The 16,564-nt window shown below is 36.5% G+C and overlaps 3 protein-coding genes and 1 non-coding gene across 4 annotated transcripts; 1 reads left to right on the forward strand and 3 right to left on the reverse strand.

Annotated features, from left to right (window-relative positions):
• Window positions 1-432: 432 nt before the first annotated feature.
• LOC121246288 (protein cornichon homolog 4-like) lies at window positions 433-3,727 on the reverse strand. Its single transcript, XM_041144392.1, has 5 exons — window positions 3,342-3,727; window positions 2,676-2,857; window positions 1,262-1,384; window positions 1,089-1,155; window positions 433-848 (listed from the first exon to the last, which is right to left on the reverse strand). The coding sequence occupies exons 1-4, from the start codon at window positions 3,411-3,413 to the stop codon at window positions 1,122-1,124; spliced, it is 411 nt and encodes a 136-aa protein (XP_041000326.1). The 5' UTR covers window positions 3,414-3,727; the 3' UTR covers window positions 433-848; window positions 1,089-1,121.
• Window positions 3,728-3,950: 223 nt separating this feature from the next.
• On the forward strand, window positions 3,951-6,971 carry LOC121246287 (proteasome subunit beta type-1). Its single transcript, XM_041144391.1, has 7 exons — window positions 3,951-4,130; window positions 4,219-4,326; window positions 5,156-5,237; window positions 6,070-6,199; window positions 6,274-6,416; window positions 6,498-6,584; window positions 6,669-6,971. The coding sequence occupies exons 1-7, from the start codon at window positions 4,084-4,086 to the stop codon at window positions 6,741-6,743; spliced, it is 672 nt and encodes a 223-aa protein (XP_041000325.1). The 5' UTR covers window positions 3,951-4,083; the 3' UTR covers window positions 6,744-6,971.
• Window positions 6,972-7,484: 513 nt separating this feature from the next.
• LOC121247969 lies at window positions 7,485-7,680 on the reverse strand. Its single transcript, XR_005937368.1, has one exon. It is a non-coding gene; the product is annotated as a U2 spliceosomal RNA (small nuclear RNA).
• Window positions 7,681-9,257: 1,577 nt separating this feature from the next.
• On the reverse strand, window positions 9,258-14,779 carry LOC121247225 (transducin beta-like protein 2). The gene is made up of 10 exons (XM_041145599.1): window positions 14,434-14,779; window positions 14,161-14,266; window positions 13,745-13,805; window positions 13,338-13,633; window positions 13,083-13,222; window positions 12,259-12,333; window positions 11,884-11,974; window positions 10,985-11,188; window positions 10,279-10,323; window positions 9,258-9,639 (listed from the first exon to the last, which is right to left on the reverse strand). Exons 1-10 carry the CDS (start codon window positions 14,740-14,742, stop codon window positions 9,560-9,562), a joined length of 1,407 nt encoding a protein of 468 aa, XP_041001533.1. The 5' UTR covers window positions 14,743-14,779; the 3' UTR covers window positions 9,258-9,559.
• Between the last annotated feature and the right edge of the window lie 1,785 nt (window positions 14,780-16,564).

Below are 16,564 nucleotides of genomic sequence, written 5' to 3' on the forward strand. Positions count from 1 at the left end.
ATTTGTAAAATACTTTTTAAGTCGGTTCCGCCTTATTCACATTGTATATATACTGTAAGATTGATTCAAGAATATACAAGAAGTCAATTTTACTCCCAATCCAATTTGACATGGTATCAGAGCAAAATCTCTAAAGTTTCTCGCTTCTGTTTCTCCAATGGCTACTCCTTCCTCTTCTTTATCCTTTTTAATTGATGATCCTCAAAATCCTTATTTTCTCCATCATGGAGAAAATCCTGGTTCACTGCTTGAATCCCAGCCACTTCTTGGAGAGAATTACCAGACTTGGAGTAGGTCAATACTAATGGCACTAACAGCCAAGAACAAGGTTGGCTTCATCGACGGTACTTACGTAAAACCCTCTGATGTGAATGCTTCTCTATTTTCTGCTTGGCAACGATGCAATACTATGGTTTTATATTACATATGAAGAATCTCAAACCATATGCCACTCAGAACCAAGTGTCTTTACTCTTCCTGAGGTAGCAATATTCATAATATACATTCAACTCTCTGAAAATATAACAGACAGGAAACTGGAAAAGCACGATGCGGCAGTACCATATGCAAATTACCGCTATAGCTTTTGTTTCTTCGCACCTATTAGTGTTGTTTCTAAAGAATAAGTAAAAGGCCAAGCCATTAAATGGAAAACTGAAGAAAGGAAGACTGCTTGCATGGAAAAAATGGTGCATCAATGACGCTGCCAACAAAATATTACAACCACCAATGAGGTGTCTAAATCCTGGTCAAATCTACTTTAATCCCGAGAATGATCCCCAAAAATCTGTCTCAGGTCCTCCATCAAGATGTCTGGCAGTTGCCAATGGGTGATCAATTATTGATACCTATCATTTGTCACATAATTATATCTCGCATTATAATCATAGAGTAAAATTCTAGAGAACAGTTCATCCATACTTCAAAACAAACGTATCAGCCACAAAATAAATGATGTGATATGATGAGGAAATACTTTTCCATTTCCCTTTCCTAATGACTCCAAGAATTGACTCTCTTACTTACATCTGTATGTCATATAGGCAAGCACTTTGTGAAACAACAATCAAGAAATGCTATAAACTTACATCAGCCAGCCCGTCAGGAGCAGCACTCCTTGATTATTCATCTTCCACTGAAATACTTGAAAGCAACCTAAGAGAGATTTTACATGAATGGGAGGGAACACACAATTTCACCAAAATTGCTCTATAAGAGACAATAGCAACCAAGGGTACCAGAACCTAGATTAGCAAAATACCAGAATAGAGAAAGGAAGAATAGGAGAATGACATAGCCAATCTTTAAAAACCGCTGCTTTTTCTCCCATCTCAGTTGGTTATAGATCTCAGTTACGTCAACCAAGTGCCGCCGCTCCATGTACCTGATCAACATGTTATAAATCATCTCAGATGCAATGTTTAATCTGGGGCCTCACATCAACGAAGACTTACCTCATGTCAAATCTGAAATTGCCCACGTCAAAGAAATTAAATGGGTCTTGGGAGTTGGAAAGACTACTGACTGGTATTCTTTGCATGAATGAATGCTTGAATCATGAGTTTGGGGGGGGGGAGGAATTGAGAACAATTATCATTATATTAAAAGTCATCATTACTTTGTTTAAATTGTAAGTCAAAAGAAATAAATGAAGCAAAGTGTGCCAGGGCACTAATAGACCGAACTAGTGCAAGATTCAAAGTTTTAATTTCAATACCCATATTAGAATGATGTATGGCAGAAGGGTAAACGCTGTTAATTGCTAATGTTATTTTCTGATAACACGATGTTTTTTTAAAGAAGTTATACCTTTCTGAAGAAAGCTTTCAAATTAAAAGTCGGAAGTGCAATTTGTTTCAAATTCTATTGCACAAAACAAAAGGATTTCCAAGTCCTTTCATATTCTAGTCGACAAGAATAATGGCATACTAGAGATATGAAACAGGTACTTTTAACATGAAATTATCAGAGAGGATAGTGTCAGGGACAAGCACTTAAAAGGCGGGACATCTTCATTGTTAATTAAACCCAAGGCCAGGTACTTGTAGATAATTCTGTTTTACAAGTAAGATAACATATCACAAACGAAAATGCACAACCGTAGATAATTGACTGTTGCAATGAAGGATGATACTCATCTTATATCACAAAAGAAAATGTATAGAACAAGTTATCGATCTTCAGTGAAATGCCAGTAGCTGATAACTCGTAAGGATAAATGACTGTGACTTGAACCCTTATCCTTGTCTAATTTGTTTCTTTTCATTTTCTTACAGATGAAAAATTTTCACTTATCGGCCTCAAAGTACAGAGCAAAACATGTACTGCTAAAAAAAGGTTCAAAATCCTTAACTAAGTTCGCTCGATGCAAAGTAGAAGGATTTTCAATTCAGCTGAATGTGATAAGCAGTCTCCCATAATGCATCCGTAATTATAAGATAAAATCCCCAATCTAAATACCAAATATGCGTGCTACTCCCAGTTGCAATTAGCTAACACCAGGATGTATTGCCCATATACTCGACTTTATCAAAGTATAACTTACATCAAAATCTTAACTGACATGAAGGCAAGTTTTAAAGCGCATAATCCAGTCATGTCGGGTGCCTTTCCAACCGGAGCAATTTAACTTGACTCACGATGTTGTTATAGGAGTGGGTGAGAAGAAGACTTACAATCTCACGTTGTAACATAGGTATGGGAGAGAGAACACAAACGTAAGCCAATTTCCAGTAAGAAGAAAGAAGAAGCACAAGACCCCCTGAGCTATAAACTCAGGCAAAACAACCCTGTTTATCCGAGATGCTGAATCATATGGATTGATATAGTCATACTCAAGGTCCACCAAGCACATAAGCTGCAATAAACATCTTCAAAACTCAGTTTCTTGGAGTTTTCAAACACCAGTAAAGAAAGCAAAGCATAATTGTCAGCCTAGTATTTGACTTAAAATGCTCAGCGCTCGTGCTATTTTTTAATTTAACAATTAACATTCCACTCCAAAATTTACTTTCACTTCATCTCAATATCACAAATCCTCTAACACAATAATAGATGGTATAATGATATCCTTATAAGCGGATCCAAAATTATCCATCTGTAGTAATGAATCACGATCCCTATGGTACTATGGTTCTACTGCATAAAAATTGCAATTCCTTAAAGCATTTGTTTTGTGTTTTCCCACAACAATCTAATGAAATACCCAAAATTGTGAATCCAGCATTGTCAACGATGAGCATAGGGACAGAATTGTGTTGGTATAACGAACAAAATAAAAAACTGAAGAAAGATTAAGAATAGAAAAGGAAAAGGTAAGTTGGTGGAGGAAGCAAAACTACCTGGAAAGCGAGGGTGCATAGCAGACCTAGAAGGAAGAAGAATGAAAATAGCCATAACCAAAGAGTCACCATGGCCCTTGTCTTCTTCTCTTGCTCCCAGTGTTTTCACTGCTTCTTTCTTGTTCTTTTTTTATTTTTTTTTCCTGAGCTTCGCGGCTCCTGTCTATGCTCGCGTTGTGATTTCACCACTACACTATTTCTGTTTCTGATAGTCGGCTCGAACTTTTCAATCCAGTGTATACTCTGTGAATTTCGTTACAGTCAAGACCACTGCCTCTCTCTCTCTCTCTCTCTCCGTTCCTTTTTTAGTGAATTTCGTTACAGTCAAGACCACTGTCTCTCTCTGGTCTCTCCTTCTCTCTCTCTCTCTCTCTCTCTCTCTCCGTTCTTTTTTTTTTTTTTCCTGAGTTTATTTTTCTTTTAAAGGAGAGCGAGAAAAAAAACAAAATTTAAGGCCTTTAAAGGATATGATCGGGCCATAATAAAGTTACTCGTAGTTGTATCACTAATTGGGCCAATTAGACGGTTCCTAGCCCAACTTCACAACGGCCCACTTAGATGCCACGGCGTCGTTTTAAGTGATGGACTACCAGACTGACTGGTTTGTTTTCTTGAAGGAGACGAAAGAGAGACGCTTTGAGATGTAAAGCCGGTCTGGTCATTATTCTCTCTCTCTCTCTCTCTCTGGCCCTAGCTCTCTAGTTCTCTCGTCCTCTCTCAGCTCTCCAATTAGCAACAAGCGATGACGAAGCAGCACTCCAACTGGTCTCCATACGACAACAATGGCGGGTAACTCTCTCTCTCTCTCTCTCTCTCTCCACACGTACGACACTGTTGATTTTTGTTTGGCGCTATTGATCTTTGATACGTGCAACAGATCCTGTGTTGCAATCGCCGGAGCCGATTACTGTGTCGTCGCTGCAGATACTCGCATGTCCAGCGGTTACAATATTCTCACCCGCGATTACTCCAAAATCTGCAAATTGTAGGTTCCTTTATCCCTATAGTTTCTTGTTTTTTGTTTTTGCACTTTTTAGTTTTTTTGAGATTTTTTTTTTCTTTTTCTTTTGTGATACATTAAAAATATTGGGATTGGTGTGTAAAGTTGATTTTCAGCTATGACATTTGGAGCTCATATTGGTTTCCACGTGTGTGATTGTATCGTTTCACTGTCATTAAAAGTAAGAAAATTTCGGATTGAGTTGGCACGATATTTTGGGAAAAATAGTGTTTTAGAGTTTCATCCTCTGTAATTATCGAGTTTACTCAATATGGTACTTGGGTTGCCCCTTTTGCGCTTTTTAATAAATTTCTCACTTGTCAAAAAATGGATTCATTTAATAATTGGAAAAGCAATTGGAAGTGTGGGATTCTTGTGATTTTTTAAGGACGCAAATGTTTAGGAATTTTAATGAAGTTGGGTTGGGTGAGAAGTGAAGGATAAAAGGGAAAAGCTTTGCACAATTCGTGGACTAGGGAATTTTTCTAGTCTTCACTTTTGGAAATATGGCTTATGAATAAATTTCTTGATTACCTATATAAAAAAATTAAAAATAAAAAAAGCTCTTGGAAACATGGTGTATGTTTTGTGAAATATCGATCAGTGTTTCAGTGGGCGCAGGTGACTGAAATCAATTTTGTTGCTCAACTGTGAATTAGAACTTTTTATTCATTTTTCTCGTTTTTTGTGGATTCTTTGCACCTGATAGGAAGGTGCTAATGTTATGGAGGTGGAGAGAGGCTTTAGATCAATTGTCTCAGTTCCTGTACAATGAGTTCATCTCTTAAAAGTTTTCTTTCCCTTGACCTTGCAGAGCGGACAAATCTGTAATGGCATCTTCTGGTTTTCAAGCCGATGTGAAAGCTTTACAAAAGCTCTTGGCAGCCAGGCATTTGGTAAGGTTCAAAAGTATTTAACTATATACTGACTGTGCTGTAATATATTCTGTAAGAAGTGAAAGGCGGAAGCATACCATTTTGAGTAGAGTTATATCCATATATTTGAGCCAGACTCTAAGCATGGCCAAATTTGTTCAACTTTCTAAATATCTCATAACTTACATTTGTTTGTAGTTTTGGCTTCTGTTTTGGTTTGTGTCGGATGCCTTCTTTTTGCTTCTTTGTAAATTTTAAGGGATGCTTGCAATAGGATTGCTATGTGGAAAGACGTGGGGTGAAAGGTTTCTCTGTATTTCTGATAAGAGTCAATTTCTGCAGATTTTTCCCATGGGTAGTAGTGAGAACTGAAAAATAATTTAGTTTATTTTAGACCTATAGTTATATGAAATAAGAAGCTTTTTATAGCAGATGGCTCATAATAAAGTCTTAGTGAGACTGCTTTCCACTCACAGGAACTACTGACTTTTGGTGATGGTGTCACTCATGGATAATTGGATGGGGGCGCTAACCATCTACAAGTTAATCAGAAAGTTTAAGATGAGATTTTGATAACTATCACTAGTCTTATTGCTGAGAACGAAGTATTGTTAGGGGTGGGTGGGTAATAGCAAAGATCATATATTGAAGTTCCTCTGGATTAATTTCTGAAGAGCTTGTATATGCCATATACCCATAGAAAGATAAGCATTCAGCTTCATGAAGCATGAGCACTTATTTGTATTCTGACTAAAAGTGAATCATTGATTTAATGTTGTAGGTCTGTATGCTTTGACGTTTGTGATTCTGGTTTCTGATGCCTAATCACATTGATATCCTTACTTGAATGCAGATCTATCAGCACCAACACAACAAGCAGATGAGCTGCCCTGCAATGGCTCAATTGCTCTCTAATACCCTTTACTATAAACGTTTCTTTCCTTACTATTCTTTCAATGTTCTAGGTGGCCTTGACAGCGAAGGTAAAACACTACTAGCTTGAATGTCATTTTCATGCCCTCTGTTTTTATTAACAAAAACCTTTTTAAAATTACAGGAAAGGGTTGTGTCTTCACATACGATGCTGTTGGATCCTATGAGAAAGTTGGATATAGTTCCCAAGGTTCTGGTTCCACACTCATCATGCCCTTTCTGGATAACCAGCTGAAGTCTCCCAGCCCTCTCTTATTGCCTGCCCAGGTTTGTTTTCGGCTTAAATTATGCGTTTACATCAGCATCTATATGTTATATAGGCCTGAATTTTAAAACTATGATCTTCAGGATGCTGTTACGCCACTTTCTGAATCAGAAGCAGTGGATTTGGTCAAAACTGTTTTTGCATCTGCAACTGAAAGAGATATCTACACTGTAAGTTTATGTTTCTCAACAATTCCACCCTTTTTTGTGAGGATTGTCTATTTCTCTTTTCTAACAATCCTGGATGTTTAACAGGGAGACAATCTTGAAATTGTCATCCTAAATTCTGAAGGAATTCGTCGTGAATACATGGAACTTAGGAAAGACTGATTTCTGTCAAGTGTTCAGCTGGTTTCTTTTATGTTAATGTCATGATGGTTCTTTTGGCGCTCTCATTATTCATCCAAGTTTTATTAGCTTTTCAACGATTCCCAATTTGAACACAACGCATTTCCGGGGTGGAAATTGTTGCAGCCTTGTTGCCCGTTTGGGATACCAAGTTTCGTGTATTAGACTATTTGGATAAAAATTATATTCAGTAAATTAACTTTTACCCCAGTTTTTAAGCCTTAAACGCTATGGAATGTTAGATGTGATTACGATTTAATATTTGCTATTTGCTTCCCGGTTCTACTGGCAAACTCCAGCAATGACTGTCATGGAGGCCCATAGATCAGTTCAATTAGAACGAGCTCTCTCAGATCACATCCGAGAACGAAATTATGTAAGTGAGCTATTCACACTGAGAAATATTTACCATCCGAAAAGAGGAAAACCCGCATGGCCCAATGATCTTTTATATATTTTTCCAGTAGTAATTCTAGGTACTATTGCATGTAACGTAGGTTTAGCGGTTCTAGAACCATCAATAATTGGTGAACCCGCAGATCCATTTGCAACTCCTTTAGAAATATTGCCTGAATGGCTAACACGATATGAACTGTTTCGAAAATGGGCTTGATCGTTCTCGCTAGCATCTGGCCATTAGAATGGGGTTGTCACATATTTATACCTATTGCCCAACAATTTAGATTAGCAATAGATTTTAGAAGAACCTTGGACTATGTTTGGGTGGGGTGCGCCAGGCCTATGCAGTAGTGCAACGCACAGGCGACGCTCGAAGACCCCAGCAGCAAGCTACTGTGATGGGCCTTCCCCCTCAAAAAATTAATTTAATATCGTGTGACCCGATGGGCCACGTATCAGATATTAAACTGATAAGAACAGATACTACACTTGATCTTAGCCAAAAGGCCGAGAAAGGTATGCTATGCTTCTGCCTTCCGTTTCGTTTTTATAACTCAGCCTTCACTTCGTATGCTCTTATTCTCTCGGTGTGGGATTATTCGAGCTTGCGGGAACAGATCACACGTGGCCGTGTCTTCCGCACACTGAAGCGAACAATTCAAGCGATTACAGGGGGTGCGCGTGTTTGTACATGAACCTTTGTTTTTTTTTTTTGGGGGATAATGCTAGGCTGCCGCAGCCAATAATGACAGCTGGGTTAGGCAAAAGAGAAAAGTTTCAAACCGGTTATGGCGTAAATGAGAAGTTTACACAATCTAATAAAAAGAAAACACATAAAAAATTCATTTTATTTACTGTGAGTGCGATTGTAGAATATTACCCATTCTTCACAATCTTCTCTTGAGTCGTTCGTTTTTCTTTAACTTGGGTTTCCTTTTCCTTTCAGTCTCTCTCATTTCCAGCTCTAGTAAATCTTCCCTCCAGTCAAATGGGTTAATTTTGTCTCTCTCCAGTGCAAGGAATCGATTTTGAGCTTGGTTAATTTCGCCTCTCTCTCCAGTGCAAGGAATCAATTTCTTCTCCCTCCTACCCATCTATTCTTTGTCTCTCTCTAGTACAAGAAATCAATTTTGTTGGTTAATTCCTATAAGTGGTTAATCTTTTTCTCCTTCCAGCCCATTTGGTCTTCGTCTCTTCCTCCCTAATATTTGTCAGATTATGGAAGTGTTACAATTATCTTCTTTCAATCAAAGGGGCGCCCAGGTTAACCTCAATAATGATAAGGAAAATAGCAATATCCATGCAATACACTTGTAAAATCATTGTAGAGAAGACAAATCACGGTAAAAAAATATTTGTTTCTTTTCCTCATGTATTGTGTTTGATTTGGCCAACAATTAATAGTGAATACTTTTTTGTCATATATGAAAAAAATTTACATATTACCCATCATGATTGGAGGGGGGAGAGAGAGAGAGAGAGAGAGAGAGAGAGAGGGAGGAGAAACACAGGAATTGGGGAGGGGAGAAACCCTACACATTCTTCACGTTTTTATCCTACAACCAATTCTATTTTACATTCTCTAAAGTTCATACCTGTCAAACTATGATTGAATGGTGTAAAACTCTCTTTTATACCTAAACCGGCTCCCAGGCGCTCCCTAGGCAAAATTCATACTTTTTATTTTTTTATTTATCCCTATCATAATTTTTTGATATTTTTAAAAATAAAAAAATATCAATACAGTAATAGTTACTTTTTTAATTAATAAGTAAAAAAAAAAAAAAAAATGAATAGTCAAAATGAGAAGGTAAAGTAACATTATTTTTTCCAAGGTGAGAGAGAGAGAGGGGATCTTTTTCGTTTACCATTTTGATACATATGATACTATAGTTTTTTAAAAAAATTGTTAATAATCTAAGTACGTTGATAAAGTACTTGATAATGAACTTCGTAAAGTTGGAGATCTATTGCTCAGTTTAAATTCTGTGAAGCTTATTTTTCCTTGAGTTTTCAGTGGAAGTAAGTGATGTTCAATCCTGGTGGCCTTGGCGGGCGGGGGTGGGTGTGGTGCCAGTAAAACATTAGTCGGCGAAATACAATTCAAACATTACCTCCAAAGTCTTTCATAGAACTTTGTTACCAAAATTTGAGCACAATTAAACAATACAACTGAAAAAAGAAAATTATGGTTTCTCAAGTTTATGCTCCTAAAAGTGAATGCCTTGTATTTTACCTAGCACCTAGAGCGTGTGTAGCTTGTATAGATGATGTAAATTTCAGCTCTTGAAAGAAATAAGGTTGATAACTACTAACTAGACAAGCTAGCTAATGCTATGTTATGTATGATCCAACGCTTCTTCTTCTGACGCTTCATACAATTCCCGATTCCTTTAGGATCAGTGGGTTGATGGAGCCGCCCACAACTTCACTTTCTTGTCAACACTGGCCGTTGCTAAAATCAAAACTTGTCCATCTCCTGTAGAAGATATGGAAGTGGTATGTCGTTTACATCCATACATCTCTTTTAAGGAATGAACAAAAAAGGTACATAAATTAAAGAGACTTCATCAACGAATTCGGGCAAGTTAATTTATCCAATCAAGACTTGCTATTCAACAGGATTCTTCCATTGAATTTTCTTCTGTATTATTATATTGAAATCCATCACTATATAAATCATCTATGAAGTTTTTTTTTTTTTTTTTTGCATTACTGCACTTAAATCGAAAGAGATCAACAAATCATATTTTGAATTTAAATGATGACAGTGAGCATTAGTGGACAAAGATTATTTAGACTAGTCAGACTTCAAAAATGAGTAGTTTTTTTTTTTTTTTTTTTTTATAGGTAAAAAATGAGGAGAAATTTTTCATAGAGGGGTTCTTATCCAGAATTTTCAAGCCTTCATCTGGCATAAACTGCCCTTATTGGAGAGGCAATCCATCTTGTTGAATGGGGCCAAACTGATTTCAGATCTTCTAAGAAAAGAAGAGAGGCTTCCACAGAACTTTCTGGGATGTGTATGCTAATGCCTGAAGTCGTATTGGTTTCAATAACAGAAAAGTAGAAAAACGAGTAGGCAATTCACATATGGTATGGAAGGAAGGTGATTTACCCATAGGAATGGTAATAGGTGCCCATGAGATGCATGTGATGTCACCTGCATGATAGAGTGATGTCAATATAAGATTCATAAGCAAATGACTTCACTATTATTTGAAACAAAGTTATCCCAAGTGCAAATCCGTAGAAATCTTAGAGAGCTACAGGAGAAAAATCAATTGCTATTCCATAGAAGGACAAAGATGGGCTACATGTTTGAGTCGAACAACAATGTCTATGACCATTATTAAGTAACAAATTCCAGATGCAGAATATTCATCAGCAAATATAGATAAAAGACATTCATTTTTTACTGATGAACACAAAAATTGATAAAGTGCATATAGGACACCAACTACAACTTTCACCACTAGTACATCACTGAAGATCAATTCACACAAATATATTAATCAAAATGCAAGCATTAAGTTCATGAAATAAGATAACATCACTGGTATGAACCTAACTAGAACTGAAACCACAGCAGTTACATATGAGGATAGTTGGCTAAAGGAAACATAAGAATTAATGTGCGACCGTCTTATCAAAATTCACATGCTAGCCACAAATTTATATATTATCCAGTATAGGAGATTTTTTTTTTTTTTGGTGTAATATAGGAGAAAAATAACTTCCTTCATTACCTAGATTTATAATTAAAAAATAGTAGGCAAAAGTTAATAAAAAATAAGAAGAAAAACATCCAACTAATTAATTACCATCATGTGCTTTGTCAGCTGTGTCCAAAACCTTCCCAGAATCTACACATAACCACTGCAATGTCGAACCATGGGTTGCTGCCAATATCCTTCCATCAGGGGATATACAGATACGATCATAGTGTAAAGTAGCACCACTTGAATCATGAAGTGGAATCGGAAACACCTTCAGAGTCTTTGGATCCTCCTCGAGATGATACCGAACTTCAAGAGGACAGATAAATAATGGTCAGCACAGAAAATATCAAAGAACTACAAGTACAGAAACAAAGAAGTAATACCCAAAGTTTGATAACTTAAGGCATAATGTGAAATTGTTCTAACTGTTATGCTAATATTCTATTTTACATTGAGAATTTCGTATTTGAAAAATGTAGTTGCTCATTTGATGAAATGTTCTCTCTCTATCCAGGCATATGCATCAATCTCTGGTGCAACTTCAATTAACACCCATCATTTGATTTACCATCATACATGTGTTTACTAAAAGGCTATTACAGTGCACTCAGTGGATTAAAGATCAATATTTTGTCCCCGCGGGTGCGTGTGTGTGAGACAGCAAGAGAGAGATGATTGTCTTGGCTCGAGTACATGAAAAACTTGGTAAAAATACACAGGTCAAGCACGTAATTTTAATGGCTATTTTGCTTCAATCTCCCTCATACAAATCATAACTAAAGATTTAGAAACAGTTATAAATGCCTCTTCATGTCTTTATCCATGGGTCCTTCCTTTACTTCTCCCATTGGGAGTATAGATTCAATACAAGCAATTTAGAAGGGGCGGGGTAACCCAATTCCTTCAATCTCTAACTCATTCTTAGATCAAGTTGAGAAGGACTAAGTTTTTCCTGAACAAGTACAGAGCTTAGGAGAAATATGCATGAAATATATACACACCATTGATATTCCAAATTCTAACAGAACCATCTTTGGAAGCTGTGATGATTTGCTCTGAGTTAGGAGAGAAGCATAACCAAGTTACTGCACTCTGAACATCAGAAGGAAAAAATAAGAAAGGAATTTCGGACATAAGAAGCAATTTAATTATTAGGTCATCAAGCTATAATTAGAACAAATCTCTGGAAAGCCGATATTTTTGAAATTGCACTCAACATTAGCTGGATTTTCTTATGCCATTTAAAACATATGTAACCTAAAGTTAAACAAACTTCATGAATATAAGTTTGGAAAATGGGAAAAATGAAAAAGGATGAAAAGACAAGGGCAGACAAGCTCTCTGAAGACATTGGGAAGTACTTATCACTATACAACCTTATGCCCTTTAAGCTGCATAGCCTTTAAAACCTCCTTGACTGAACCATCCTTTGAGTATACAATTTCCCAGACCTGCGAAAGAAAGTTATGAGTGAAAAGAGCGGTCCAGTAGTTGACATGAGCTATCAGATAAAGTCTTCCTTTTCTAGATTCCATGTCTGGGACACTCAAATCTTCATGCAGTGTATACATACCAAACACTTTGGACAGGACATTCCTTTTGTCTTAGAAACAGGATAAAATTGCATTGCAGAAGGAATTACGTGCATTTTCTCCCGCATAGTAGTGCATTGTATGAAAGGTCCACACAAAGTTTTTGTGTAAACCAAACGATTACTGGTAAACATCTTCCTGTTCTCTCCACTTATTGAACCTTTCCTAATGGCTAATTCCAGCAAGACTTTCTTTAAACAAAAAAATGGAGGAATTAATAGATATACCCAAGCACAACATTCCCAATTCATTGACAGTACATGTCTTGCTATGTAAATTTTGTATAGGCATGTATGTACATCATTCAAGCCATTGTATTAATAAAACTCTTCGTAGACATAGTGACTAAATTATTCTGGCATGTTAGCATTGTGATGGTAACATGGTATATGCCAGACGCTATTAAAAACCATTGCAACTGTTGTGCATGACTTTCCTGCAAGTGAAACACATGATACACTATTGTACAACTGTTTCGATCGCATGAAAATGATGATGCAATCTTGAAATGATACAAAATATTTTAAAACCCCTATTTTTCATATTCAATATGAGAACCTATAAAAATCACAGATTGATCAACATAAATTAGAGACACAGACACTCACCTTCACGTCTGCAGTAAAAGCTGCAGCAGCAATAAAACGCCCATTTGGTGATATGGCAGCCATGTTATTTTTCAACTGATTTGTATCAACATTTCCCAAAATCTTCCCAGTTCTTCCATGCCAAAGCATGATATCAGTGCCTGTTTTAAAAAGTAGAACCGTTACAACTTGACCACCCACAGCCAATGGCTAGTTTTTTTATCATCAAAAGCAAACAGAAATACATTTTTTCCTGGATAAAAGACAAGATAATACCTTCTGAACAAGAAACAAGAATTGTACTTCCATCAGCACTTCCAAAGCTTGCAGTGGTTCCAACAAGAGTCAGAATAGCTCTTTTCTCATGAACTTTGTGGTGTTCCCATTTAATTTCTGGCAGAGGAAGCTTGGGTTGTTGTTTAGTTTCATTAGAAGCTTTGGGCTTTTCCTCTCCATACAAGTATAAAGAAGAACCGGTAAGCGTCTGAGAAGCAACAACTATAGATGACACCTCATCGGAGAATGCAACTGCTGTTGGATGGCCCCCAGCAGGCAAATTTATTCTCAGAAACCTGGAAAAATGACGAAGAATATGAGAAGTAAAAAAGCAAGAAAAATAACCACCTGCATCTTTGATATTGAGGTGAATCTGTTATTGCATCAAGCTTATTTGCAATTCATACTTGAAGCCTCTACTTGAAGCATCCTCCAACTTGAACACCCTGACCACTCCATCAGCGCAAGCTACATGGATATAAAAGTTATGAGTATAAAAAAAAAATATACCTTTTATACGATAGAAATTAAATGATTCAAATAAAACTCAGCCCTTACCATATAAAAAGTATAAACACGTACCGGCATATAAATACAAGTGATGGCTACTGGGTGACTAGTCAAATGAGAAGGTCATATTATAACAATTCAAGTGAGAATAAACATAATCTAGTACAAGCAATCTCCTATTTCCCAATAAACATTATTTCAGTTGAACTCTTTTCATCCACCAGATACCTAGACTCATATTCTGGGGTTCTCCAACCAATATCTTGAGTTCTTTTATGAACATCAGCAGCCGAAAATCGAAGGAATAACTAACCTGTTGCCAAACTTCGCCCATCAAAGGAAAAACATATCCCAGTGACCGAATCGCCATGACCCTTCAAAGTATTCAAATCCAATGGATGATGCCGTTTGTTTTGATCCTTCAATTAACATCCAAAGGAAAACGTTAAATTGAAGCACACTGATCGTAAAACATATAAGCGTAATATTCCACATTTGCTTTTCTTTTACTTGTCCTGATTTTCCTCTTCCTTTTCACTCCTTTGCTTTCTCGGGAATCAGACAGAGAATTCAAGGTCGAATTTACCTTGTCAGCGGCAGAATGGGAGTGAGCTTTGGAGTGAGACTTCTTGGGTTGAGGAGGCCTCTGGTGCTTCTTCGGATCCGACTGGGACTCCGCTTTCGCGATAGACTGGACCTCTGATCTTCGCTTGCCAAAGTAGCTCGTGAAGAAGGAGAGGGCGATTACAGCGCCGAGCAGAATCGACATGACCATAACTGTAAGAACCTGATCCATATCGTGACCCGGTTTGTGATTCGGGGAAATGGGAAATGGAAAGGGGAATTTGTGGGGTTTATGGTTTGTATGCGCTTGGAGGAGCGACAGAGCGAGCATGCGATCACGTTGGATGGATTAAGGGAGAAAAAATAAGTGCCCACCTCACACCTTACACGTGTACTTAAAAATATTTTAGTTTATACTTTTATCTTATTTTATTTATAATTATGTGTGAAATTATTTTAATTACGTGGATAAAAAAATATAAGACTTATGTTTAAAATTTTTAAAAAAGATAAGAGCAATTCTTATTGCAGTCCACGGGCATGGACTGCTTTGGAGGCCTAAATGAAAAATAGATGAAACGGAGCGCTTCACGTAGCAGAACCAAGGAAGTGAAATTCCATAGGGAAATCCAGAGCAGAGCAAAGGAACGTCGCCCTCGCAGCTCCCTTGGCCCATTGACGTCGCCTTCCCCTTCCTCAAGAGAGGACCCAGTCTGCCCATGCGTGTCTCTCTCTCTCGCCGTAGACTGTAAGGTGTAGATGTAAGCTTCTATTTTCTTTTCTAATCGATGCCTGGTCATTGTGAGAAGATGTAAGATTTGTTGGGGGCGATCAATTTGATATTCTAAGGGGGCGATTACAGTTTAAACTGTTTTGTAACCTTACACAATCAAAAGAAAGTTTACACAATATTGTTGATGTAATCTTACATCTCCACAATTCGTCGATCAATTTGTTGGGTTATTACAAATCTGTGAATGGGTTCCCTGGTGTTGTTTTAAATTTGTTGGGTTATTACTCTTCTATTTTCATTCGTTGTTTTAAAGGGCAGTGTGCACTCTACTTGTTTGTAAAAATCTGTGAATGGGTTTCATGGTGTTTTTCTAGCTTTCCTGCCTATGTCTTGAGAGTGCTTGCTGATGGGCCCGCCCAATGGAGAAGAAAAGATACCATGGCTTCTCATTAATTGTTCAACAATTTATATATTTTTTCCAAGACAATAATCCAAATTTAAAAGTAAGTTTTCTCAACAATTTATTTATAACTTTTCTCAATCTAAAGAACTGCAAATATGTATAATGATGCCTGGATTAAGAAATAAAAAGCTACACAAATCTTCAGGAATAGATGACCAATATGTTAAGATGTCAAATACCAGTCTAAGTAGACAGAATAACCATGCATGAATGCATGTCAAGAAAAGATTACTCATAAATACTTAAAAAAAAAAAAAAAAAAAAAAAAAAACAGATAGTCTTTGTAAAATATAGCAGAATCAACATGTCCATATTAGTAGAATGGGTGATTGTTGATGTGAATGAGTCATTTACAATTAAAAAAAGGATAGGTAATTCATTAGCTTACAGTAGAGGAGATTGATGCTTAGCAAAATATACACTCATCCCGTGTTTTGGACATGACGAACATTTGCTGGAAAATAAAGAAAAACAATTTAAGCTTTGTATATGGCAGTGGAGGACCCAGAGGCCAGATGCACGGCACAGAGAGGGAGAGGGAAAGTTCAGATTTCTGACTTTTTCTTTATTTAGAAATAAGGTTGTTTTGGTCAATTTCATGATAAAAATGAGGGCCTTTTAGTCTATTCCTATATTTGGACTGCAAGGGAGTCCTATTATGTACGTAGCACCACTCTTGCAAATATTCGTATTGGCAAGAAGATGAAATTAAAATTGTGAACAATAATAAAATAATTTGAAAATGATATTAAAATGATTTGATTTAAAATATTTTATTGAATTTTGAAAAATGAGAAAGAATTAATTGAATAAAAATATTATAAAATTAAAATATTGTTAGAATATTACTTTTAATATTATTTTTATTTTAAAATTTAAAAAATGTGAATTATTTTTCGTATTTTGCTTAGAAGTTTTAAAAAATTGTAATGATTGTAATAATTAAATAAAAAAAGT

Source organism: Juglans microcarpa x Juglans regia, chromosome 1S (assembly GCF_004785595.1).
Source record: "Juglans microcarpa x Juglans regia isolate MS1-56 chromosome 1S, Jm3101_v1.0, whole genome shotgun sequence".
NCBI classification, from domain to species: domain Eukaryota; kingdom Viridiplantae; phylum Streptophyta; class Magnoliopsida; order Fagales; family Juglandaceae; genus Juglans; species Juglans microcarpa x Juglans regia.

What these genes read in the sequence shown, in the direction of transcription:
- LOC121246288 (XM_041144392.1), bottom strand. Translation starts at nt 3,413, where the DNA reads ATGGTGACTCTTTGGTTATGGCTATTTTCATTCTTCTTCCTTCTAGGT. An exon ending in CTATGTTACAACGTGAGATT is followed by an intron (nt 1,385 to 2,675) that starts GTAAGTCTTCTT and finishes CATGTTGATCAG; the next exon opens with GTACATGGAGCGGCGGCACT. An exon ending in TTCTTCCTTTCTCTATTCTG is followed by an intron (nt 1,156 to 1,261) that starts GTATTTTGCTAA and finishes AATCTCTCTTAG; the next exon opens with GTTGCTTTCAAGTATTTCAG.
- LOC121246287 (XM_041144391.1), top strand. Translation starts at nt 4,084, where the DNA reads ATGACGAAGCAGCACTCCAACTGGTCTCCATACGACAACAATGGCGG. An exon ending in TACTCCAAAATCTGCAAATT is followed by an intron (nt 4,327 to 5,155) that starts GTAGGTTCCTTT and finishes TTGACCTTGCAG; the next exon opens with AGCGGACAAATCTGTAATGG. An exon ending in CTGAAAGAGATATCTACACT is followed by an intron (nt 6,585 to 6,668) that starts GTAAGTTTATGT and finishes GATGTTTAACAG; the next exon opens with GGAGACAATCTTGAAATTGT.
- LOC121247225 (XM_041145599.1), bottom strand. Translation starts at nt 14,742, where the DNA reads ATGCTCGCTCTGTCGCTCCTCCAAGCGCATACAAACCATAAACCCCAC. An exon ending in CTTTTACTGCAGACGTGAAG is followed by an intron (nt 12,334 to 13,082) that starts GTGAGTGTCTGT and finishes TTTCTTTCGCAG; the next exon opens with GTCTGGGAAATTGTATACTC. An exon ending in TGCAGCTTAAAGGGCATAAG is followed by an intron (nt 11,975 to 12,258) that starts GTTGTATAGTGA and finishes TCTGATGTTCAG; the next exon opens with AGTGCAGTAACTTGGTTATG.